Source organism: Triticum dicoccoides, chromosome 7A, assembly GCF_002162155.2.
Source record: "Triticum dicoccoides isolate Atlit2015 ecotype Zavitan chromosome 7A, WEW_v2.0, whole genome shotgun sequence".
In the NCBI taxonomy this organism is placed as follows: Eukaryota; Viridiplantae; Streptophyta; class Magnoliopsida; order Poales; family Poaceae; genus Triticum; species Triticum dicoccoides.
The window spans coordinates 13,916,357-13,943,556 of NC_041392.1; the positions used below are offsets into that span (position 1 = coordinate 13,916,357).

The 27,200-nt window shown below is 44.4% G+C and overlaps 2 protein-coding genes across 2 annotated transcripts; both read left to right on the top strand.

The window, feature by feature from the left end:
* Positions 1-16,690: 16,690 nt before the first annotated feature.
* On the top strand, positions 16,691-17,906 carry LOC119334333 (probable glutathione S-transferase GSTU6). The gene is made up of 2 exons (XM_037606919.1): positions 16,691-17,206; positions 17,295-17,906. Exons 1-2 carry the CDS (start codon positions 16,871-16,873, stop codon positions 17,697-17,699), a joined length of 741 nt encoding a protein of 246 aa, XP_037462816.1. The 5' UTR covers positions 16,691-16,870; the 3' UTR covers positions 17,700-17,906.
* A 2,401-nt stretch (positions 17,907-20,307) lies between these two features.
* LOC119334218 (disease resistance protein RPM1-like) lies at positions 20,308-25,597 on the top strand. Its single transcript, XM_037606823.1, has 9 exons — positions 20,308-20,494; positions 20,744-23,566; positions 23,654-23,783; positions 24,140-24,270; positions 24,368-24,481; positions 24,580-24,734; positions 24,842-24,902; positions 24,995-25,166; positions 25,271-25,597. Exons 2-3 carry the CDS (start codon positions 20,925-20,927, stop codon positions 23,718-23,720), a joined length of 2,709 nt encoding a protein of 902 aa, XP_037462720.1. The 5' UTR covers positions 20,308-20,494; positions 20,744-20,924; the 3' UTR covers positions 23,721-23,783; positions 24,140-24,270; positions 24,368-24,481; positions 24,580-24,734; positions 24,842-24,902; positions 24,995-25,166; positions 25,271-25,597.
* The last annotated feature ends 1,603 nt before the right edge of the window (positions 25,598-27,200 follow it).

Here is a 27,200-nt window from a genome sequence, read left to right on the forward strand (position 1 = left end):
TTAGCACACATACAGCTCGATGACGATCCCCGGGCTCCGATCCAGCAAAGCGTCGGGGAGGAGTTCCATCAGCACGACGGGGTGGTGACGATCTTGATGTTCTACCGTTGTAGGGCTTCGCCTAAGCACTGCTACAATATAATCGAGGTGGAATATGGTGGCAGGGGGCACCGCACACGGCTAAGGAACGATCTCAATGATCAACTTGTGTGTCTAGAGGTGCCCCCTGCCTCCGTATATAAAGGAGCCAAGGGGGAGGGGGCCGCCGGCCAGGAGGAGGGCGCAGGAGGAGTCCTACTCCTACCGGGAGTAGGACTCCCCCCCCCCCAATCCTAGTTGGACTAGGATTCCCCGAGGGGAAAAGAGAGTGAGGGGGGCCGGCCATCTCTCCTAGTCCTAATAGGACTAGGGGAAGGGGGAGGCGCGCGGCCACCTTGGGCTGCCCCTTTCTCCTTTCCACTAAAGCCCATTAAGGCCCATATGGCTCCCGGGGGGTTCCGGTAACCTCCCGGTACTCCGGTAAAATCCCGATTTCACCCGGAACACTTCCGATGTCCAAATATAGGCTTCCAATATATCAATCTTTATGTCTCGACCATTTCGAGACTCCTCGTCATGTCCATGATCACATCCGGGACTCCAAACAATCTTCGGTACATCAAAATGCATAAACTCATAATAACTGTCATCGTAACGTTAAGCGTGCGGACCCTACGGTTCGAGAACAATGTAGACATGACCGAGACACGTCTCTGGTCAATAACCAATAGCGGGACCTGGATGCCCATATTGGCTCCTACATATTCTACGAAGATCTTTACCGGTCAGACCGCATAACAACATACGTTGTTCCCTTTGTCATCGGTATGTTACTTGCCCGAGATTCGATCGTCGGTATCCAATACCTAGTTCAATCTCGTTACCGGCAAGTCTCTTTACTCGTTCCGTAATACATCATCTCGCAACTAACTCATTGGTTGCAATGCTTGCAAGGCTTATGTGATGTGCATTACCGAGAGGGCCCAGAGATACCTCTCCGACAATCGGAGTGACAAATCCTAATCTCGAAATACGCCAACCCAACATGTACCTTTGGAGACACCTGTAATGCTCCTTTATAATCACCCAGTAACGTTGTGACGTTTCGTAGCACCCAAAGTGTTCCTCCGGCAAACGGGAGTTGCATAATCTCATAGTCATAGGAACATGTATAAGTCATGAAGAAAGCAATAGCAACATACTAAACAATCGGATGCTAAGCTAATGGAATGGGTCATGTCAATCAGATCATTCATCTAATGATGTGATCTCGTTAATCAAATAATAACTCTTTTGTTCATGGTTAGGAAACATAACCATCTTTGATTAACGAGCTAGTCTAGTAGAGGCATACTAGTGACACTCTGTTTGTCGATGTATTCACACATGTATTATGTTTCCGGTTAATACAATTCTAGCATGAATAATAAACATTTATCATGATATATAAGGAAATAAATAATAACTTTATTATTGCCTCTAGGGCATATTTCCTTCAGTCTCCCACTTGCACTAGAGTCAATAATCTAGATTACACAGTAATGATTCTAACACCCATGGAGCCTTGGTGCTGATCATGTTTTGCTCGTGGAAGAGGCTTAGTCAACGGGTCTGCAACATTCAGATCCCTATGTATCTTGCAAATCTCTATGTCTCCCACCTGGACTAGATCCCGGATGGAATTGAAGCGTCTCTTGATGTGTTTGGTTCTCTTGTGAAATCTGGATTCCTTTGCCAAGGCAATTGCACCAGTATTGTCACAAAAGATTTTCATTGGACCCGATGCACTAGGTATGACACCTAGATCGGATATGAACTCCTTCATCCAGACTCCTTCACTTGCTGCTTCTGAAGCAGCTATGTACTCCGCTTCACATGTAGATCCCGCTACGACGCTTTGTTTAGAACTGCACCAACTGACAGCTCCACCGTTTAATGTAAACACGTATCCGGTTTGCGATTTAGAATCGTCCGGATCAGTGTCAAAGCTTGCATCAACGTAACCGTTTACGATGAGCTCTTTGTCACCTCCATATACGAGAAACATATCCTTAGTCCTTTTCAGGTATTTCAGGATGTTCCTGACCGCCGTCCAGTGATCCACTCCTGGATTACTTTGGTACCTCCCTACTAAACATATAGCAAGGAACACATCAGGTCTGGTACATAGCATTGCATACATTATAGAGCCTATGGCTGAAGCATAGGGAACATCTTTCATATTCTCTCTATCTTCTGCAGTGGTCGGGCATTGAGTCTTACTCACCTTCACACCTTGTAACACAGGCAAGAACCCTTTCTTTGCTTGATCCATTTTGAATTTCTTCAAAACTTTGTCAAGGTATGTGCTTTGTGAAAGTCCAATTAAGCGTCTTGATCTATCTCTATAGATCTTAATGCCTAATATGTAAGCAGCTTCACCGAGGTCTTTCATTGAAAAACTCTTATTCAAGTATCCCTTTATGCTATCCAGAAATTCTATATCATTTCCAATCAGTAATATGTCATCCACATATAATATCAGAAATGCTACAGAGCTCCCACTCACTTTGTTGTAAATACAGGCTTCTCCAAAAGTCTGTATAAAACCAAATGCTTTGATCACACTATCAAAGCGTTTATTCCAACTCCGAGAGGCTTGCACCAGTCCATAAATGGATCGCTGGAGCTTGCACACTTTGTTAGCTCCCTTTGGATCGACAAAACCTTCTGGTTGCATCATATACAACCCTTCTTCCAGAAATCCATTCAGGAATGCAGTTTTGACATCCATCTGCCAAATTTCATAATCATAAAATGCGGCAATTGCTAACATGATTCGGACAGACTTAAGCATCGCTACGGGTGAGAAGGTCTCGTCGTAGTCAATCCCTGGAACTTGCCGAAAACCTTTTGCGACAAGTCGAGCTTTGTAGACAGTAATATTACCGTCAGCGTCAGTCTTCTTCTTGAAGATCCATTTATTCTCAATTGCTTGCCGATCAGCGGGCAAGTCAACCAAAGTCCATACTTTGTTCTCATACATGGATCCCATCTCAGATTTCATGGCTTCAAGCCATTTTGCGGAATCTAGGCTCACCATCGCTTCTTCATAGTTCGTAGGTTCATCATGATCTAGTAGCATGATTTCCAGAACAGGATTACTGTACCACTCTGGTGCGGATCTTACTCTGGTTGATCTACGAGGTTCGGTAGTATCTTGAGCTAAAGTTTCATGATCATCATCATTAGCTTCCTCACTAACTGGTGTAGGTGTCACTGAAACAGTTTTCTGTGACGTATTACTTTCCAATAAGGGAGCAGGTACAGTTACCTCGTCAAGTTCTACTTTCCTCCCACTCACTTCTTTCGAGAGAAACCCCTTCTCTAGAAAGGATCCATTCTTAGCAATGAATGTCTTGCCTTCGGATCTGTGATAGAAGGTGTACCCAACAGTCTCCTTTGGGTATCCTATGAAGACACATTTCTCCGATTTGGGTTCGAGCTTATCATATTGAAGCTTTTTCACATAAGCATTGCAGCCCCAAACTTTAAGAAACGACAACTTTGGTTTCTTGCCAAACCATAGTTCATAAGGCGTCGTCTCAACGGATTTTGATGGTGCCCTATTTAACGTGAATGCGGCCATCTCTAAATCATAACCCCAAAACGATAGCGGTAAATCTGTAAGAGACATCATAGATCGCACCATATCTAATAAAGTACGATTACGACGTTCGGACACACCATTACGCTGTGGTGTTCCGGGTGGCGTGAGTTGCGAAACTATTCCACAATTTTTCAAATGTACACCAAACTCGTAACTCAAATATTCTCCTCCACGATCAGATCGTAGAAACTTTATTTTCTTGTTACAATGATTTTCAACTTCACTCTGAAATTCTTTGAACTTTTCAAATGTTTCAGACTTATGTTTCATTAAGTAGATATACCCATATCTGCTTAAATCATCTGTGAAGGTGAGAAAATAACGATATCCGCCACGAGCCTCTATATTCATCGGACCACATACATCTGTATGTATGATTTCCAACAAATCTGTTGCTCTCTCCATAGTACCGGAGAACGGCGTTTTAGTCATCTTGCCCATGAGGCATGGTTCCCAAGTACCAAGTGATTCATAATCAAGTGGTTCCAAAAGTCCATCGGTATGGAGTTTCTTCATGCGCTTTACACCGATATGACCCAAATGGCAGTGCGACAAATAAGTTGCACCATCATTATCAACTCTGCATCTTTTGGCTTCAACATTATGAATATGTGTGTTACTACTATCGAGATTCAACAAGAATAGACCACTCTTCAAGGGTGTATAACCATAAAAGATATTACTCATATAAATAGAACAACCATTATTCTCTGATTTAAATGAATAACCGTCTCAGATCCAACAAGATCCAGATATAATGTTCATGCTCAATGCTGGCACCAAATAACAATTATTTAGGTCTAATACTAATCCCGAAGGTAGATGTAGAGGTAGCGTGCCGACCGTGATCACATCGACTTTGGAACCGTTTCCCACACGCATCGTCACCTTGTCCTTTGCTAGTGTTCGCTTAATCCGTAGTCCCTGTTTCGAGTTGCAAATATTAGCAACAGAACCAGTATCAAATACCCAGGTGCTACTGCGAGCTCTAGTAAGGTACACATCAATAACATGTATATCACATATACCTTTGTTCACCTTGCCATCCTTCTTATCCGCCAAATACTTGGGGCAGTTCCGCTTCCAGTGACCAGTCTGCTTGTAGTAGAAGCACTCGGTCTCAGGCTTAGGTCCAGACTTGGGTTTCTTCTCTTGAGCAGCAACTTGTTTGCCGTTCTTCTTGAAGTTCCCCTTCTTCTTTCCTTTGCCCTTTTTCTTGAAACCAGTGGTCTTGTTGACCATCAACACTTGATGCTCCTTCTTGATTTCTACCTCCGCAGTTTTTAGCATTGCGAAGAGCTCGAGAATAGTCTTGTTCATCCCTTGCATATTATAGTTCATCACGAAGCTCTTGTAGCTTGGTGGCAGTGATTGGAGAATTCTGTCAATGACGCAATCATCTGGAAGATTAACTCCCAATTGAATCAAGTGATTATTATACCCAGACATTTTGAGTATATGCTCACTGACAGAACTGTTCCCCTCCATCTTGCAGCTGTAGAACTTATTGGAGACTTCATATCTCTCAATTCGGGCATTTGCTTGAAATATTAACTTCAACTCTTGAAACATCTCATATGCTCCATGACGTTCAAAACGTCGTTGAAGTCCCGATTCTAAGCCGTAAAGCATGGCACACTGAACTATCGAGTAGTCATCAGCTTTGCTCTGCCAGACGTTCATAACATCTGGGGTTGCTCCAGCAGCAGGCCTGGCGCCCAGCGGTGCTTCCAGGACGTAATTCTTCTGTGCAGCAATGAGGATAATCCTCAAGTTACGGACCCAGTCCGTGTAATTGCTACCATCATCTTTCAACTTTGCTTTCTCAAGGAACGCATTAAAATTCAATGGAACAATAGCACGAGCCATCTATCTACAATCAAAATAAACAAGCAAGATACTATCAGGGACTAAGTTCATGATAAATTTAAGTTCAATTAATCATATTACTTAAGAACTCCCACTTAGATAGACATCCCTCTAATCTTCTAAGTGATCACGTGATCCAAATCAACTAAACCATAACCGATCATCACGTGAAATGGATTAGTCTTCAATGGTGAACATCATTATGTTGATCATATCTACTATATGATTCACGCTCGACCTTTCGGTCTCCGTGTTCCGAGGCCATATCTGCATATGCTAGGCTCGTCAAGTATAACCCGAGTATTCTGCGTGTGCAAAACTGGCTTGCACCTGTTGTAGATGGACGTAGAGCTTATCACACCCGATCATCACGTGGTGTCTGGGCACGACGAACTTTGGCAACGGTGCATACTCGGGAGAACACTTCTTGATAATTTAGTGGGAGATCATCTTATAATGCTACCGTCAATCAAAGCAAGATAAGATACATAAAAAGATAAACATCACATGCAATCAATATAAGTGATATGATATGGCCATCATTATCTTGTGCCTGTGATCTCCATCTCCGAAGCACCGTCATGATCACCATCGTCACCGGCGCGACACCTTGATCTCCATCGTAGCATCATTGTCGTCTCGCCAATCTTATGCTTCTACGACTATCGCTACCGTTTAGTGATAAAGTAAAGCATTACATCGCGATTGCATTGCATACAATAAAGCGACAACCATATGGCTCCTGCCAGTTGCCGATAACTCGGTTACAAAACATGATCATCTCATACAATAAAATTTAGCATCATGTCTTGGCCATATCACATCACAACATGCCCTGCAAAAACAAGTTAGACGTCCTCTACTTTGTTGTTGCAAGTTTTACGTGGCTGCTACGGGCTTAAGCAAGAAACAATCTCACCTATGCATCAAAACCACAACGATAGTTTGTCAAATAGACTCCGTTTTAACCTTCGCAAGGACCGGGCGTAGCCACACTCGGTTCAACTAAAGTTGGAGAGACAGTCGCCCGCAAGCCACCTATGTGCAAAGCACGTCGGGGAAACCGGTCTCGCGTAAGCGTACGCGTAATGTTGGTCCGAGTCGTCTCGTCCAACAATACCGCCGAACCAAAGTATGACATGCTGGTAGGCAGTATGACTTATATCGCCCACAACTCACTTGTGTTCTACTCGTGCAAATAACATCAAACCATAAAACCTAGGCTCGGATGCCACTGTTGGGGAACGCAGTAATTTCAAAAAATTTCCTACGCACACGCAAGATCATGGTGATGCATAGCAACGGGAGGGGAGAGTGTTGTACGTACCCACGCAGACCGACTGCGGAAGCGTTGACGCAACGTAGAGGAAGTAGTCGTACGTCTTCCCGATCCGACCAATCCAAGCAACGTTACTCCGGTACCTCCGAGTTCTTAGCACACATACAGCTCGATGACGATCCCCGGGCTCCGATCCAGCAAAGCGTCGGGGAGGAGTTCCGTCAGCACGACGGCGTGGTGACGATCTTGATGTTCTACCGTCGCAGGGCTTCGCCTAAGCACTGCTACAATATAATCGAGGTGGAATATGGTGGCAGGGGGCACCGCACACGGCTAAGGAACGATCTCAATGATCAACTTGTGTGTCTAGAGGTGCCCCCTGCCTCCGTATATAAAGGAGCCAAGGGGGAGGGGGCCGCCGGCCAGGAGGAGGGCGCAGGAGGAGTCCTACTCCTACCGGGAGTAGGACTCCCCCCCAATCCTAGTTGGACTAGGATTCGCCGAGGGGGAAAGAGAGAGAGGGGGCCGGCCATCTCTCCTAGTCCTAATAGGACTAGGGGAGGGGGAGGCGCGCGGCCACCATGGGCTGCCCCTTTCTCCTTTCCACTAAAGCCCATTAAGGCCCATATGGCTCCCGGGGGGTTCCGGTAACCTCCCGGTACTCCGGTAAAATCCCGATTTCACCCGGAACACTTCTGATGTCCAAATATAGGTTTCCAATATATCAATCTTTATGTCTCGACCATTTCGAGACTCCTCGTCATGTCCATGATCACATCCGGGACTCCGAACAATCTTCGGTACATCAAAATGCATAAACTCATAATAACTGTCATCGTAACGTTAAGCGTGCGGACCCTACGGTTCGAGAACAATGTAGACATGACCGAGACACGTCTCCGGTCAATAACCAATAGCGGGACCTGGATGCCCATATTGGCTCCTACATATTCTACGAAGATCTTTATCGGTCAGACCGCATAACAACATACTGTTGGGGAACGCAGTAATTTCAAAAAAATTCCTACGCACACGCAAGATCATGGTGATGCATAGCAACGAGAGGGGACAGTGTTGTCTACGTACCCACGCAGACCGACTGCGGAAGCGTTGACGCAACGTAGAGGAAGTAGTTGTACGTCTTCCCGATCTGACCGATCCAAGCACCATTACTCCGGTACCTCCGAGTTCTTAGCACACGTACAGCTCGATGACGATCCCCGGGCTCCGATCCAGCAAAGCGTCGGGGAGGAGTTCCGTCAGCACGACGGCGTGGTGACGATCTTGATGTTCTACCGTCGCAGGGCTTCGCCTAAGCACTGCTACAATATAATCGAGGTGGAATATGGTGGCAGGGGGCACCGCACACGGCTAAGGAACGATCTCAATGATCAACTTGTGTGTCTAGAGGTGCCCCCTGCCTCCGTATATAAAGGAGCCAAGGGGGAGGGGGCCGCCGGCCAGGAGGAGGGCGCAGGAGGAGTCCTACTCCTACCGGGAGTAGGACTCCCCCCTCCCCAATCCTAGTTGGACTAGGATTCCCCGAGGGGGAAAGAGAGAGAGGGGGGCCGGCCATCTCTCCTAGTCCTAATAGGACTAGGGGAAGGGGGAGGCGCGCGGCCACCTTGGGCTGCCCCTTTCTCCTTTCCACTAAAGCCCATTAAGGCCCATATGGCTCCCGGGGGATTCCAGTAACCTCCCGGTACTCCGGTAAAATCCCGATTTCACCCGGAACACTTCTGATGTCCAAATATAGGCTTCCAATATATCAATCTTTATGTCTCGACCATTTCGAGACTCCTCGTCATGTCCATGATCACATCCGGGACTCCGAACAATATTCGGTACATCAAAATGCATAAACTCATAATAACTGTCATCGTAACGTTAAGCGTGCGGACCCTACGGTTCGAGAACAATGTAGACATGACCGAGACACGTCTCCGGTCAATAACCAATAGCGGGACCTGGATGCCCATATTGGCTCCTACATATTCTACGAAGATCTTTATCGGTCAGACCGCATAACAACATACGTTGTTCCCTTTGTCATCGGTATGTTACTTGCCCGAGATTCGATCGTCGGTATCCAATACCTAGTTCAATCTCGTTACCGGCAAGTCTCTTTACTCGTTCCGTAATACATCATCTCGCAACTAACTCATTGGTTGCAATGCTTGCAAGGCTTATGTGATGTGCATTACCGAGAGGGCCCAGAGATACCTCTCCGACAATCGGAGTGACAAATCCTAATCTCGAAATACGCCAACCCAACATGTACCTTTGGAGACACCTGTAATGCTCCTTTATAATCACCCAGTAATGTTGTGACGTTTGGTAGCACCCAAAGTGTTCCTCCGGCAAACGGGAGTTGCATAATCTCATAGTCATAGGAACATGTATAAGTCATGAAGAAAGCAATAGCAACATACTAAACGATCGGATGCTAAGCTAATGGAATGGGTCATGTCAATCAGATCATTCATCTAATGATGTGATCTCGTTAATCAAATAACAACTCTTTTGTTCATGGTTAGGAAACATAACCATCTTTGATCAACGAGCTAGTCTAGTAGAGGCATACTAGTGACACTCTGTTTGTCTATGTATTCACACTTGTATTATGTTTCCGGTTAATACAATTCTAGCATGAATAATAAACATTTATCATGATATATAAGGAAATAAATAATAACTTTATTATTGCCTCTAGGGCATATTTCCTTCAGTCTCCCACTTGCACTAGAGTCAACAATCTAGATTACACAGTAATGATTCTAACACCCATGGAGCCTTGGTGCTGATCATGTTTTGCTCGTGGAAGAGGCTTAGTCAACGGGTCTGCAACATTCAGATCCCATTGTATCTTGCAAATCTCTATGTCTCCCACCTGGACTAGATCCCCGATGGAATTGAAGCGTCTCTTGATGTGTTTGGTTCTCTTGTGAAATCTGGATTCCTTTGCCAAGGCAATTGCACCAGTATTGTCACAAAAGATTTTCATTGGACCCGATGCACTAGGTATGACACCTAGATCGGATATGAACTCCTTCATCCAGACTCCTTCGTTTGCTGCTTCTGAAGCAGCTATGTACTCCGCTTCACATGTAGATCCCGCTACAACGCTTTGTTTAGAACTGCACCAACTGACAGCTCCACCGTTTAATGTAAACACGTATCCGGTTTGCGATTTAGAATCGTCCGGATCAGTGTCAAAGCTTGCATCAACGTAACCGTTTACGATGAGCTCTTTGTCACCTCCATATACGAGAAACATATCCTTAGTCCTTTTTAGGTATTTCAGGATGTTCTTGACCGCCGTCCAGTGATCCACTCCTGGATTACTTTGGTACCTCCCTGCTAAACTTATAGCAAGGAACACATCAGGTCTGGTACACAGCATTGCATACATTATAGAGCCTATGGCTGAAGCATAGGGAACATCTTTCATATTCTCTCTATCTTCTGTAGTGGTCGGGCATTGAGTCTTACTCAACTTCACACCTTGTAACATAGGCAAGAACCCTTTCTTTGCTTGATCCATTTTGAATTTCTTCAAAACTTTGTCAAGGTGTGTGCTTTGTGAAAGTCCAATTAAGCGTCTTGATCTATCTCTATAGATCTTAATGCCTAATATGTAAGCAGCTTCACCGAGGTCGTTCATTGAAAAACTCTTATTCAAGTATCCCTTTATGCTATCCAGAAATTCTATATCATTTCCAATCAGTAATATGTCATCCACATATAATATCAGAAATGCTACAGAGCTCCCACTCACTTTCTTGTAAATACAGGCTTCTCCAAAAGTCTGTATAAAACCAAATGTTTTGATCACACTATCAAAGCGTTTATTCCAACTCCGAGAGGCTTGCACCAGTCCATAAATGGATCGCTGGAGCTTGCACACTTTGTTAGCTCCCTTTGGATCGATAAAACCTTCTGGTTGCATCATATACAACCCTTCTTCCAGAAATCCATTCAGGAATGCAGTTTTGACATCCATCTGCCAAATTTCATAATCATAAAATGCGGCAATTGCTAACGTGATTCGGACAGACTTAAGCATCGCTACGGGTGAGAAGGTCTCGTCGTAGTCAATCCCTTGAACTTGCCGAAAACCTTTTGCGACAAGTCGAGCTTTGTAGACAGTAATATTACCGTCAGCGTCAGTCTTCTTCTTGAAGATCCATTTATTCTCAATTGCTTGCCGATCAGCGGGCAAGTCAACCAAAGTCCATACTTTGTTCTCATACATGGATCCCATCTCAGATTTCATGGCTTCAAGCCATTTTGCGGAATCTGGGCTCACCATCGCTTCTTCATAGTTCGTAGGTTCATCATGATCTAGTAGCATGATTTCCAGACAAACGGGAGTTTGGTAGCACCCAAAGTGTTCCTCCGGCAAACGGGAGTTGCATAATCTCATAGTCATAGGAACATGTATAAGTCATGAAGAAAGCAATAGCAACATACTAAACGATCGGGTGCTAAGCTAATGGAATGGGTCATGTCAATCAGATCATTCATCTAATGATGTGATCTCGTTAATCAAATAACAACTCTTTTGTTCATGGTTAGGAAACATAACCATCTTTGATCAACGAGCTAGTCTAGTAGAGGCATACTAGTGACACTCTGTTTGTCTATGTATTCACACATGTATTATGTTTCCGGTTAATACAATTCTAGCATGAATAATAAACATTTATCATGATATATAAGGAAATAAATAATAACTTTATTATTGCCTCTAGGGCATATTTCCTTCACATACGTTGTTCCCTTTGTCATCGGTATGTTACTTGCCCGAGATTCGATCGTCGGTATCCAATACCTAGTTCAATCACGTTACCGGCAAGTCTCTTTACTCGTTCCGTAATACATCATCTCGCAACTAACTCATTGGTTGCAATGCTTGCCAGGCTTATGTGATGTGCATTACCGAGAGGGCCCAGAGATACCTCTCCGACATTCGGAGTGACAAATCCTAATCTCGAAATACGCCAACCCAACATGTACCTATGGAGACACCTGTAATGCTCTTTTATAATCACCCAGTAACGTTGTGACGTTTGGTAGCACCCAAAGTATTCCTCCGGCAAACGGGAGTTGCATAATCTCATAGTCATAGGAACATGTATAAGTCATGAAGAAAGCAATAGCAACATACTAAACGATCGGGTGCTAAGCTAATGGAATGGGTCATGTCAATCAGATCATTCATCTAATGATGTGATCTCGTTAATCAAATAACAACTCTTTTGTTCATAGTTAGGAAACATAACCATCTTTGATCAACGAGCTAGTCTAGTAGAGGCATACTAGTGACACTCTGTTTGTCTATGTATTCACACATGTATTATGTTTCCGGTTAATATATACAATTCTAGCATGAATAATAAACATTTATCATGATATATAAGGAAATAAATAATAACTTTATTATTGCCTCTAGGGCATATTTCCTTCACAAATTGTAGGCATTCCTTGAGACGCCTGTGGCAACTTTGTGAATATTGAAACTCCAAGACTCCGTCTTAGTAGAAGTTGTGTGAATAGGTGTGTGAGGTGTTGGTGCGCGTACATGTGTGCATCTACATTGTTCTTGGCTTTTCTAGATAAAAAATAGTAGTATTATCTAAAAACAAATGTCCAGATTTGATGGTCGCTTCATGTTATTTCTCCATGGGTCTGCTACCAAAAAAAAGCATACATAAACAAAATGGAATAACCTCATAGATTTTGAAGGGCCACGTGAGTCGCTAACCCTAAGAGAAGAAAAGGTTAAGATCACTCAATGTACTTTGTCTCGGAATACACCCCTGAAAATGCAATCTTGCCCTTAAGTATGTTTTAATGTTGGTGACAGTATACATGCATGGGACTAATCATGTTCACTGAGTGTATCATAGGTTTTAGTCCATATGGGATCATTTTTGTGTGGATCATCAACCCATTTAAATGAATATGGCTCAAGAATGGAGAAACAAAGGTATATAGGTGTAACCTTTGTCGGTTTACTCTTTAGTATAGAGATCCCGCACCATTAAGAGGGGGTAGATGGGGTTCGCAAAAGATAAGCACATGCTCAGGGTTGCTAACATATTCCATTGTCATGTCATATGCTTAATCCACTTCTTTCCTATGCAAATATAAACATGCATACACATGCCAAAAGCCCTAGTCTTATACTTCAAGAAACACTATTATGTAAGGTTGCGTAAACCCAGTGAACCATTTAAGTTGCCACCGGATGTCTGGTACGCAGCAGATGTCCGGTCTGACATCTAGCCACCGGAAATCCGATACCCCTTCAACAGAAGCGAAGCCATCTGGACCAGACGTCTGGTCAACACCCTATCTAGAGCAATAGTGGTACGGTCCGGATGTCTAGTAAACACCAGAAATCCGGTCACCACTTGACAAAAGCTATGTCATGTGTACCGGTTGTCCGATACCCACCGGATGTCCGGTCCATCATGATGTCTAGTGCCCCCGAATTTAAGAAAAAATCTTCATGAATTCAATAAATGTATCCATTTTTTAAAAAGTACACACAATTATTAAATGTTTATGATTACTCAAAAAATCTTCATGAATACAAAACATGTTCATTATTTCAAAAAATATTCAGGATTTCAAAACAATATTTTTTTTAGAAAACTATGGTCAAAAAATGAAAAGGAATCAAAATAAAATATAAGAAAAGAAAAAAGAACATGAAAAATAGAAACGAGAAAATGGGAATAAAAAAGAGAGGAAAGAACAGAAATGGAAAAAAAAATCAGAAAAATCAAACAAAAATACTGGTCTGAACCTTCCCAAAGCTGGGAGAAACCTAGTTGGGCCGGCCCAAAAATGTATGTGTGAGGAGCTGATGGTTGCAGGCGTGGTCACTAACCAGCGACCAACGCGCCAAATAGGACTTGCCGGCACTACTTGTAAGAGTCAGGAACAACTATTTCACGCAATTCTTGTCAAACAGAGCTACGAAGCACTTGGCGACCGCCATTGGGCCGTCCCATTAGAGGCTGCAAGCAGGCCACTGTAATTTTAGAAATGCGATTTTTGAACTATTCGAGCACAACAATGTAGCAACCAGGCCACTGTACTTGTGCTGCCCATTTTCAGCAAACATTTTTTTTAAATCCAACTTTTCTAAAATTTATCAACATTTCTCAAAAATGAAATGAAGTTGAAATACAAACCCTTTTTTGAAACAGACAAACAACTCTTGATATTTTATAATAAAACATGATTTTTTTTAAATTCCGATACATTTTCCATAAAAGTACATTTTTTGTTTGTTTGAACAAAGTTTAAAACAGGAAAAAAATTTAAGAAACACTAACAGTTTTAGAAATCCCCTATCTTTATTTAAAACATGATTTTTTAAAAGTTTGAATGATATTATAAAATGGTAACACTTTTTGAAATTCTGAATATTTCATGAAAGATGCTATTATTTTTTATGTTCCAGACTTTTTTTGAAATGCAAATATTTTTTGAAAACACAAAATGTCCGAACATTTGTTGAATTGGTGAACAAATTTGAAAAAAAGTTTTTTAAAAATTCTAGCAATTTTATGATTAAATTATTTTAAAATATTCAGGATTATTTTTTGAAAAATGGAACATTTTTTGTGCGTCTAGCATCGTTGAACATGTTTTCAAAAATATAAATAAAAAACATGAAAGCTAAATAAAAAACTCGTAGCTCATGAGTGCTAGCTCAACTCGTTAAGCTTGTACAACTGACATTAATGAACAAACGCAATCACTTATTTCAGCTCACATAATGTAACGATCTTAACGAACGAGCTAATGAGTTTTACAGGCAACTCATTAAACACATTAGTACAGCACAAACACATATTATTATCTTATGTGACAACATTTCGTGGCACCTCAACCCATTTATTAATCTAATCGACCTAGCCCAGCCCATTGGAGGGATTAAACTAGTGCACCTCCTCATGTAGTTACCATATTCCTTCGTAAAAATCACACCCACGCTCTCATCCCATAGGCCATAATACAGTGTAGTCTATCAACGAGCACTCATGAGTTTAATGAGCTCTAAAGAACAGAGAATTGAACTATGTTTTTTTTTTGCTCGATAAGCTTAACAAGCTTAACAACTCGAGCTGAACAAGCCGAACCTCGACAGAATGAGCAGCTTATAATTCACGCCTATCCGTATGGAATTTTTTTGTTACTGTTACACGCGCTCAGGGAAAAATGCCAGAAATGCGAGGAAAAAAATTCAAACTCACAAACTGCACTCTGATATGAGTATCTTAGAACAAGTTTGGCTGTATGTGTAGAACAGGAATATTTGATATCTATAAACAAAACTGTCAATAGTTAGTGTTGGTACTCCTTGCTTAAATATGCACGGCCAGTCGTGCTCTCCTCCCTGCGTTGGTGGTTCCAGTCGGCAATTTGGCTTCCCTATCTTTGAATCCTGATTCGTTGATTTTTAGAAATGCTCGGTCACATGTCGGGGCAAAATCTCTGCTCGGCTTGCCGATGTTGGCAGTGGGAACACCTGCAGGTGTCGTCCCCTTCTTGGAGGCACTGCCAAAGGCATTTCTCTGTGCGACTCTTCACGCACCGGGGCAAACCATAGGTCTAGTTCATCAGATTGGACAAAGGCAGCGTTGTAGCGTCATCCCCTACTTAATGGTGTTGTCTTGGTTGCTCGTGAAGTCTTTGGTCATGGAATGGAAGATGTTGGTTGCCATGCTTGGTTTGGGCTGCTTCTCAAGGCTTGGGCATCTGGGGCACAACGTACGAAATCGTCGACCCTTCCTCCATTGTCTCCTTCTTCCGCCTTGCTGGGTCCTGCAACCCACTTGCCGTCTCTCTGGGCGCTCAAGCTGGGGGGTATATTGATTCCGTACGTGCTGGAGTTTTGGGGGCACGTCGGAGGTCCTCCCGTTGGTCATGATGCGTTCTAGGTGTGATGTGTCTCGTTTCCTTGTCTTTCTCGGCAGAAGGTCGGGCTAGGTGAGTTTAGGATTGTGGTGTTTTCCTCTATTGTGTTCTTACCCACACTTGTTATGGCGCCTCGTATTGTTTTCTCCTAACTATCAATGAGAAGATGTCAATTCTTGGTATATTCGCCAAAAGAATTCTACTACTAAACGGTCACGGTGATTGATCTCTAAGATACAAATTCTTTATTAGCTTGGTGACCGGTTGGCAAGAAGCTGTGTAGGATGATGTTCTTCACAGGTTGTCGAGACCTCTTGCCTCGCTACTTTTGTGACAGCGTGGTGCCACGCCTCCTTTTACATTCTTTCAATTTTTGTATTATTATTTTTTGTATGGTTGTGGCTTTGAGGCAGACGAAAGCGTCTTCCAGCTTACCATGGCAGTACCTAAAATATGGGGTGGAAAGCCTCATTTTCCAAAGAAAAGTTTGAAGCAGCCTTGTGTTGTCAAGTTGTAGAAAATTTCGCAAGTTGAAGCATCGCAGGATCAAGACAGGATGCAAGTTGGCGCATTTGCTTGAGGTTATCAGCAAGAAGCCAACGCCCAACTAGGGTGGAAGGAGGCACTACTTGCCAAGCACTGCCTATCCGATGCACCTAGTCTCATTTCAGTGCACAAGTTGGGCACGCAGAGAAAATTCCTCCCAGATATCTGTCGGATACTCGGATTCGGTCTGCCCCTCTCTGGCCAGGTAGTAAATCATGTAGTGTCTACTGCAGCTCACGTCATGCATGACATAGTATGGCTGCCAAAGTCAAGTCACCTTTACTGGCAGGTCTTCCTCCCCTTGCTGCCCAAGGTATAGGTAGGTGCTACAGTCGTTTTTGTACAGCAATAAAAACGGCCGATGCCCAGCGTTGTAGAAGCAAGCCAATGCAAAGCAATCCATTTGAGCTTCACAAAACTCGTACTCCAACGTGTTCTCCTCTCTCAAGTGTGTGTCCGTCTGCTAGTAACCCACAGCACCGTTTCTCTCGGGAGGCATTTCATATACACGCGATTAACACGTACAGAGACATCCTTCAACGACAATCATGTCCGGCGCTCAAGAGCAAGGGCTGAAGCTGCTGGTGCCACGGAGCGGCGTGAGCATATACGCCATCCGCGTCCAGATGGCGCTTGCCATCAAGGGTCTGCCCTACGACTACCTCCCCGAGGACCCCGGGTGCAAGAGCGACCTACTCCTCGCGTCCAATCCCGTGCACAAGATGCTGCCCGTCCTCATCCACGGGGGCAGGCCCGTCTGCGAATCGCTCATCATCGTGGAGTACCTTGACGACGCATTCCCCGGCAACGGCGCCTCCATCCTCCCCACCGACCCCCACCGCCGCGCCGTCGCCCGCTTCTGGGCCGACTATATCGACAACAAGGTTTGTTCCCTTCCCTCTCGTCTAGCTAGTTTGAGCTTCAATAAGTGAAGTTGAATCCCACGGGCGCCGTTCTGTTTTGTTGTCGCAGATGTTCCCTTCGTGCATCGGCATTCTCAATACGGCGAAGCAGCAGGAGAGAGCCGATACAGTGGAGGAGACCTTGGCGGCGTTCGGGCTCCTAGAGGCAGCCTTGGCGGAGTGCTCCAAAGAAGTGGAGGCGGAGGCGCCCTTCATCGGCGGTGTATCCCTCGGGCTGCTCGACATCGCTATCGGGTGCTATCTTCCTTGGTTCGAAGCGATAGGCCGCCTTGCTGGCACGCCGCCGTTCCTAGACGCGGCGAGGACACCAAAGTTGGTCGCGTGGGCGGGGCGTTTCAGGGCCGCCGAGGCGGTCGTTGCGCTGCTGACTCCGGTGGACAAGGTGGAGGAGTACATCACCTCGGTGCTTTATCCAAAGTGGGAAGTTGCACTAACTGCACCGGCAACTAATTAGAGATCGTGTCGTCTCCTTAGTCGTTAGTACATTGCAGTTGCTGTGCTTGCCTTCTAAATGAGTTGGTGTTTTCACGAGTTGTTGAGCTCGTTGAACTGTTGGTACTTGGTTGTTAGTGTCTCGTCGTCATCGATGGTGCGCACGCATACACTGTATTTGATTTGAGCTGTTGTTTCGTGAATAAACCGTGGCTTCGTGCATCTTGCATCTCTTTATCCAGGTCTCAAAAACGACACTAGTTGTACTCTACATATTAGGTTTGTCTTTTTGGATTGTGTAGTCACCTTATTCTGTTCTCAAAAATGTAATGTAAGGAATGGTTGTATGCATGCGCCGGACGCCTATAAAAAAGAAGCTTGCTTTGTAGAGCAGGTCTGAAGATGATGCTCCTGGATGTCGAGACGGGGGGTGAAGCTAGCCCGAAAGCCAGCAACACAAATAGCAGGACGACTGATGAGATTGCTATATGTCCGCTTTTCATCATCCATAATGACTACTACTCCCTCTGTTCCGAATTACTTGTCGCAGGTATAGATGTATCTAGATGTATTTTAGTTCTAGATACATTTATTTCTGCGACGAGTAATTTGGAACGGAGGAAGTAGTAGTCTAGCTAATGTGTTGACAACTTGACATGCATTAGACAAGCGACAGGAACACATTGAAGATTTGTCAGTCTAGTGGTGGTAGAGATGTAGAGTTCACCATGGTGGGCATGGTGGACCAAAACTTGTTTTCATGGGCTGGTTTGGAGGAATCTGGCGAGGCCAGCTATGCATTACGTCAGCCCATAACAACTCATTCAAGGCCCAGGCATGACCTCTCCTCACAACTGCAAAGCTGCCTCCTGTCGGAAGCACCGCCCCTTCCGTCTCCTCACCGGCTATCCGGAGCCACCGGCAGAGCAGAACGCGGTTGTGGCGGCCATGGCTGGAAGCAGGAGGCTCGGTTGAGGAAGCGTGCCGCCGCCGCAGGCTAATCCCCCCGCCGGCGCAAGCAAGCCCTACCTAGGTCCACAAGCTCATACCCTAACTCGAACCCTGTCTTCTCTACTTTTTTTTTTTGTTAAGTGGATGTAACCCATATTCTCATCTTAGGTTGGTCTTGTTCATGGTAGCACTGAGCCAACTGACTGTTGAAATAAGATTCTCTGCTTAGTTGCTTGACAGGTTCAGAGTCCCTTTTTCACACTTCGGGTACTTAATTGTAATTATTTGCCTGACAAGTTCTCAGATAATAAATGGAGCTTTTCATGTCATGAGAATCGTATTGTTTTCATAGCCCGACATTGTCCAGTACGCGGATGCTACTATACAAAGTTACAAACACCCTGGAAACCGATTGAAGCTTAGCTTGGTGATATACATCATATAAGTTCAAACAGTTATCTGTTCGGGGGAACATACAACCTGCTCTAAATTCGTGAATTTCAATTTGGATGCACCGAATAACCGAATCGATTCCAGCAAACAATCTGAATAGCCACAGGATCGACAGTGCTCCAGATCATCATCAGGGACCGGCTAGCCTGACGAATACATACAAGATGCACATAGCAGAAACTCAGGTTGCAGCTAGATTTATCTATTCAAACTCATCCAATCTTTCTTGGTTCCGATGAGTGCAAATCTTACGGCACAGTATCTATGCTAGCTAGATTTCTCTGTCTTGCTCCTATGTGCAGCAATTTTCAGTAGAGGCTTGTTTGTTAATTGATATCATATACTCCCTCCGTCCCAAAATTCTTGTCTCAGATTTGTCTAAATACGGATGTATCAAGTCACGTTTTAGTATTAGATACATCCGTATCTAGACGAATCTAAGACAAGAATTTTGGGACGGAGGGAGTATATAGCTAGTACGTTTGCTGCTGCTGCCAGTATATCTCTATCTCGACTTGTACTCTAGTGCAAATCTCGCACACTGAACTAGTTCGATAAAATACAGGGAAGTATTCTGTTTTACAGTTTCATCTTCTCTGGTACTAGTAATTTTCAGCTGAGCCTTATATTTGTTCATTTGTTCATTTGTTTTGAATAGGACTCTCAGCTGCTTGTTGTTCAGACTTCCCAGTTAACATGAAAGCATTCAAATATGTCGCTTAATTTTAGTTGGTTTCGTTGCAAAATGCAAGGGAGCAGCTTTCGTTGTGCCATGTGAAAAAAAATGCCCGGTTTTTCTTTCTGGAAAGACAATATTTCTTTCATCCTTTTGCATTGTTGTCAATTGTCATGCTGTCGTTTTCGAGGATTTGACTGAATTGATGCCATCTCTATTACACTCACTGCTGCCTCTGAATGCACGCTGCACTCCTCTCCGTAGAGTTGCCTGAGCCACTACTGTAATCATCCACTAATTTAATTACCGTGTCCCCGGGTACTCGTGCTAATGCACATGACTTGATGCATCTCCTCGACTAAAGCTGCGCTCCATTGGCTTAGTTGTTTGAACCACTACTGTGCAATGCACGTGATCAGATCCGCTTTAATCGCTTACTATTATACATTAATCGGTGGCAGGCTGTATGCTCTGTATACAACGGAAAAGAGTGCAGCAGAGCTGTAATCAGTCTAGCTTGCTTTGCTTGCTTCACCTACCGAGTCATCAGTACACCCGGAGATCTGACATCTCAACTCTGTTGCGAGAGACTCGTACGGTGCCTGCTGGCTGCTGCCGGAGATGGTGGAGACGGTGGTGAGCATGGCGAGGTCCATGGTGAGGGGCGCCATCAGCGTGGCCACTTCTGCCGCTGCCGCTGAAGTTGGCCTCCTCGTCGGCGTCCGAAAGGATATCTGGTACGCATTAACATTCACATCGTCTCTAGCTGCTTCTTAATTTTGTTAAGATCAATCCACCATGAATATCCTCCAATTTTTTTTATTTGTGCTCTCGAAATTATTCCTAGCTAGCTAGTCTCTTTGGTCAAAATTAATGGTTGAACTCCCGTGATAGCTGCCTTGATATCTGTTAATTCAGAGATGCACCGTTGTATCCCATCAACTGGTGAAGTTGATCTAATTCTCTTTTGAACACTGGTTTTATAGGTTCATTAAAGACGAGCTCGAGACGATGGAGGCATTCCTGGAGGTCGCTGAATCAATAAACAAGAAAGATGTGCTCCTCAAGGTGTGGGCAAAACAAGTAAGGGATCTGTCCTACAACATTGAAGATTGCCTCAATGAGTTCATGGTGCATGTTGGAAGCTAAAGCTTGTTACGCCGGCTCATGAAGCTCAAAGATCGTCATCGAATTGCCACACAGATCCGCGATCTCAAAGCAAGAGTTGAAGAAGTAAGCATCAGGAACACACGCTACAACTTGATCAAGGCGGAGGCCTCCAACACCATTGGTGACATGGATTCTCACATGGAGGATGTTCGCAATCACTCGGCTAGCAACATTGATGAAGCAGAACTTGTTGGCTTTTCCAAACCGAAGAAGGAGTTAATTAAGTTGATGGATGTCAAGACTAAAGATGGCACAGCCAAGGTGGTATTTGTTGTTGGCATGGGTGGTTTAGGAAAGACTACTCTTGCCAGGAAGGCATTTGAAAGTAAGGAAGATATTGTGAATAATTTTTCTTGCCGGGCTTGGATCACAGTCTCGCAAACATTTTCCAAGATAGAGATGCTAAAGGATATGATCATGCAATTTTTTGGAAATGAAGAACTGAAGAAGCGTTTGAAGGAACTTGAGGGGAAGACGGTGCAAGTAGATGATCTCGCCAGCTACCTTAGGGAGATGCTAAAGGAGAAGAGGTACTTTATTGTTCTTGATGACTTGTGGACCACTGATGCATGGGGGTGGATCAAAGATATTGGTTTTCCTACTACTAACATCAAAGGTAGCCGGATAATAGTAACAACACGAGATATTGGCCTAGCTCAGCAATGTACTTCCAAATCGCTTATTTACCACCTTAAACACCTCCAGATAGATCAAGCAACAAATTTGCTACTGAAAAAGATTGGGAAAACACACAGAGAAACTGAAAGTGATGAAAGGATGCGGACTGTGATTTCCAAAATAGTAAAAAAGTGTGGTGGTTTACCACTAGCTATACTCACCATAGGAGGTTTGCTTGCTACCAAAGTGGTAGAAATGTGGGAGAGTATTTATGAGCAGATTCCATCAGAGCTCGAGACTAACCCAAGCCTTGAAGCAATGAGGAGGATGGTCACTCTTAGTTACAGCCACTTGCCATCTCATCTTAAATCATGCTTCCTATATTTAAGCATCTTTCCGGAGGATTTTCAAATCAGGAGAAGACGTTTGGTTGATAGATGGATAGCAGAGGGGTTTGTTACAGCTAGTAGTGGAGTGAATGTTGAGGATGTTGGAATAGGTTATTTCAATGAGCTAATCAACCGAAACATGATTCAACCATCAAAAGTGAACATAGAAGGAGTTGTTAAGAGCTGCCGGGTCCATGATATCATCCGTGATGTAATGGTCTCAATTTCTAGAGATGAAAACTTTGTGCACCTGGTGGGAGATAGTGAAGCCAGTATAATAGAGGGGAATTTCCGTCATGTAGCATACCATGGTAGCAAGGGCCAAAATATTGGCATGGATTGGAGCCATGTTCGGTCATTAACAATGTTTGGTAAGAGACCCATGGAGCCCTCACCTTCAGTTTGTTCAGCCAACATGAGGATGCTTAGAGCCTTGGATCTAAAGAATACACGGTTTCAAATTATACAAAAAGATATCAACAACATTGGGTTGTTGTGCCATTTGAAATATGTGGATTTTGAAGGACCTTCAAATATATATTCACTTCCAAAGTCTATAAGGAAATTACGAGGATTACAAAGCTTAGACATTAGAAAGAGTTATATAGCAGCACTACCAACTGAGATCACAGAACTCCATAGTCTCCGCAGCCTTCGCTATAGCAGATGGGCTTCGTACAGCTTTTTTGATATAGATTACTCCATGGACTGTCTGATGCACACATTGCGCCTGCCCATAATATGCACACCTTCAGTTGATGCTGATCATCGTGCTGAGTTTACTGCTGAGCTACATATGGCATACTCTAGCCTGTGGTCCAAGACAGAAGGTGTGAGTGTTCCAAGAGGGATCAGTAAATTAAAGGAGCTACAGATACTAGAGGTGGTGGATATCAAACAAACTAGCAAGAAGGCAGTTAAAGAGTTGGGGGAGCTTATTCAGCTAAGAAAACTTAGCATGGTAGCTAAAGGAAAATTTGCCGAGCAAAATCCCAAGATACTATATCTGTGTGCCGCTATAGAGAAGCTCTCGTCCCTGCGCTCTCTTAGTGTGGATTTTGATTATGATGCTGCCAATGATGGATCACTGGAGTGGTTGCATAATATTTCCTCCCCTCCTCCCCTGCTAAAGAAGTTGAAGTTGGTTGGGGATTTTAAAGGAAAGATGCCCGAGTGGGTTAGATGTCTGAAGCATCTGGTAAAGATTCACTTGGAGTGGAGCCACCTGAAGGAAGATCAGATAACTGAAATGCTAGGGGAGCTGCCCAAGCTCATGCACCTCAGTCTGCGCACATTTGCTTATTATGGGAAGAAGTTAGTGTTCAGAGCGAGATCATTTCTCAATCTGAGGAAACTCTCCATTCAGCAGCTGGGTAAACTGAGGGAGGTGAGATTCGAGAATGGCGCCTCGCCACAGATGGAAATGCTAGAATTCAGTGTTTGCAATTTGGAGTCAGGGATTATTGGTATCATTCACCTTCCAGTATTCAAGCAGATTTCACTTGGTTATGAAGGCAGAGTGGCGAGGCTTGGTATGCTGCAAGCTGAAGTGGACGCACACCCCAACCATCCCGTGCTGCAATTCAACAGAGACCGAAGGGAGCATGAAGCAGAGGAGGCGACGAACCTCAGGTCTACTAATTGTTTCATCTCTTTTATTCAAGGAGCATCAGTTATGAACTGAGATGTTTCATCTCGCTCGTTTTTTGTTTGCAACAGCCAAGACCATGACATAGGAGATGACGATTTCCTCTCTTGCATTTCTGAGGACGAAGATGCTAGCTGATCGACGGTGCAAGTTTCTAGTTGCTGATCATCTGTCCTTGCTGTCTGGTCGTCGCTTTCGCTGGTACCCATCTGTTCCTTTCTTTACATCTAACTTCTCGCGCTGTTTGATTGATTTGTAGAAATGTATGTACATGTATTTCGTAGCTCGGCAAAGACATACTCAAGCATATATGTCATCATATCTATGTCTTCGGTGCAGATCCCTTTCTTCTCTCTGTATCATACTGTTATTTTCTTGTCAGTTATCTGAAAGAAATCCTTGTATATGCACTCATAGTGTTAACTGCAGTACAAAATGTAAAATTAGTACCATTCCGACTCTTACCATTAATTAGAAAACTGGGATCTGTCTCAAAACCATCATGTTTTGTATATGGAATCTGAAGAAGTCTTTTCTGTCGTTACCAAACTTTACAGGACACTAGACTTTCTCAACTTGGGACAACCTGGTCTGGAGCAACACATAATGGAGCTTGACTAATGGTGCACTGTCATTGGTCCAAAATTTGCGGCAGGTTACTAGCTTGCAAGAAGGCAAGCAGAGGAAGGTAACTCCTGATGCTTCCTGGCATTAATTAATTCAAGTCATTATGGTAGAAAGGAATCAGCGTTCATTCAGAATGGCGGGCATGTTTGAAATTTCAGGTATCTTCATATCTATGAGCCCAAGAGATGAAATGAAGCAGGAAGCCACAGGCTGGTGCCTCGACGACACTCCATGTGCATCTGAAGTGCGAACCGATATCATCCTCATAACTGGTCAGTTCAGAAACCAACTCCTTTTTTGCTTTATCCTGGTACATGTTGTACATATACTTGCAATTTCTGATAGATGTTGTCGGCCTGCAAACATATAGATTCAGCTTGGGGGGCAAGTGGAAGACCCAATGGGCTGTTGGTGGCCTCTCAAGATATGCTCCGTGATTAGATTAGGTGGCAGCTGCTGGCCCTGATTCCCTCACGAAGACGGCGATCGATTCTTACTATGACAGCTCTCGCCTCTTTCTAACTGGTGATGCTCTCGTCTCTGTTTCCTTGGATTTTAACCTCTGGTAATGTTGTACCTGCTTCTCACCATTAGAAACTTGACTCCCTCTGTTTTGTTAACGAACTTTGCAGGGTAATGGAGTTTCTCAAAATGGGTCAAGCTAGAGCAACTTATGATGCAGCTTGATTTATGGTATACTCCTAGTCATTCCACGTTTCATTTCACTGTATGTGTGAGAAAGAAATTAGTGTTGATTCATATTAGGAGCATTTTTCAAATTTCAGGTATCTTGACATCTACGAGCCTCTGCTGCAGAAGGGGAAAAACATGACAACCATCCAGTCCTTCGCAAAGGATACTGAATGGTATGAGGTGAAGTTCGAAGCCACAGGAGCTAGCGCTGCCTCCACAACTCCATGGTGCATCTGATGTCTGAACTGAGACCACTCATAACTGGTCAGTTCAGCAACAAGCATCTTTTTTACCTATCCTGTTGTTGGCATGTGAATACATATATTTAGTGATGAAATGAACTAATACTCCTCTCTATAATCGTTCAGCTGGTGAATAAAGTGGAAGATATTATTGGATGTTATTCAAGTTTGGTAGCTGCTGGTGGCCTCTGAAGATATGCTCCCTGATTATCAGATAAAGTGGCAACTGTTGGACCTGATTCCATCAAAAACATGGATCAACTTGATGAGAAGAACACACCTGCAATTATGCATACAGAATTTCCTTTGTTTACTGGTAGTACCCTCTGTTTCTTTTTCGTCTTCTTAGTGCTCTCTGGGCATCCTCATAAAGCGATGCCATTGAAGAGTCTGGGAACATCTTGTCCATATTGTTGGGATCGATTGTGTTGTAAAAAGAAATGCACCTTTTGATGTTGGAAACTATTGAACGTGCTGTTCATAGACGACATAGGTTGCATTGTACTGCTATTGTGTATACAGATGCTTCGGTTCGAAGCATCTCTCTACACGGGCTTTCCAAACGCAAATGTGACACAACCTTGAAAATCGCGGGAAAAATACGATGCGAAGTTGCTTATGTCTCCCTGCCACCCGGTCACCCGGACTAGCAACGGGGCGTTACTTGGTCGGGGGTCTCGTGTTTTTCTCCCTAGTTCTAGGGCTCTTGCGTGATAGGAGGGCATCCAATCCAGGCTACTAGTTAGGGAGGAGGGGATAAAAGTTGAAACAATTCCTTATTTAATACTATCTTAAATTTCATTTCCTTATTTAACACTGAAAACCTTTTCTTCCCTATCCAACAGCGAGTCTAAAATTTTATGCCCTTTATGACACTTTCGTCCATTTTAAACCTAAATGACACTTGAAAAGACCCTTTTGCCCCTCATATGATATGTATATGTGGGAGGCAGTAGCATACGCACAACATCAGTGGGGCAACAACGCACACAGACATGTGCATCGGCAGTAGCACACACGCAGCAGCACATACGCACGCGCACACAGACAACAGCACACACGCACGCAGCACACACACATACGTATCTCAACAGAAGTGGAAGGAGAGGTCACGACGACGATTATACCTTCCGCACTATATTAATGTACAGCCGGCCACGATGGATTCCTTTGTCTTCCTCATATCCGCCTTCCGTGGAGCCCAGGCCTGATTGACGATGGTCTGCGCTGAAGAAGAACCGGGCAAGAACTGGTTGTGTACGCCAGTGTTGCCTCGGCAGTGGCCTTCATGGGACCCAAACGGCGGCGGTCTCCCATGTTCTAATTTTTCTCAATGATGGCGGCGGGCACATACGTGTAGCCGGTTTCTTTCTCTGCCTGCATGGCACGGCTAAGCGCGCGTTGACGCTGGATGGCACGGTCGAAGGCACTGGAGGCGCGGTACGACACGGGTCGTTGACGCAGCAACGATGCCCGTGTCGCGGTTCTCCCCGTCCTGTCGGCCTGGAGCAACTCGCCACTCCTCCACGAGCTAGCTTGGAGCGGGGACTTGGTAAACCACGAGCCGACTTGGGGCGGCAACTTATTCCGTCGGGCTAGGCAAGGGAAGTGGAGCAGCGCGCTACCCCGCTCGTATCTATCGAGCTCGGCGGGCCACCCAACCGTGTTTTATGCCGGAGAACTTCTCTTCCTGCTCGTCGGATGCGATTGAAAGATGAAGAAAATGGTGGAAGAAGGATATGGGGACCGACAGAGTGGTGCGATTCTTACCTCATGTCTGGCCTCGTTTAAATAGAGGACAGAGGAGAGGAGATTGCCTAGCGTTGTGTTTAATGTTGGCCCAGTCCTGAACGGATGTGTGGCCAGACTATATTTCTTGGCTTCCATGCGGGTTTAATGGAGGCATTTGAATGAGCGATGAGGCGTGTTCAGCCGGGCGTGCAGTGGGCGGCGCCCTTGGACGACGCTCCACTTCAATGGCAAAGGTAGTAAGAGGTCGCGTCTGCCCTGAATCACTTTCGATGTGGAGCGGTGCGCTCTACAGCGGCACGAGTGC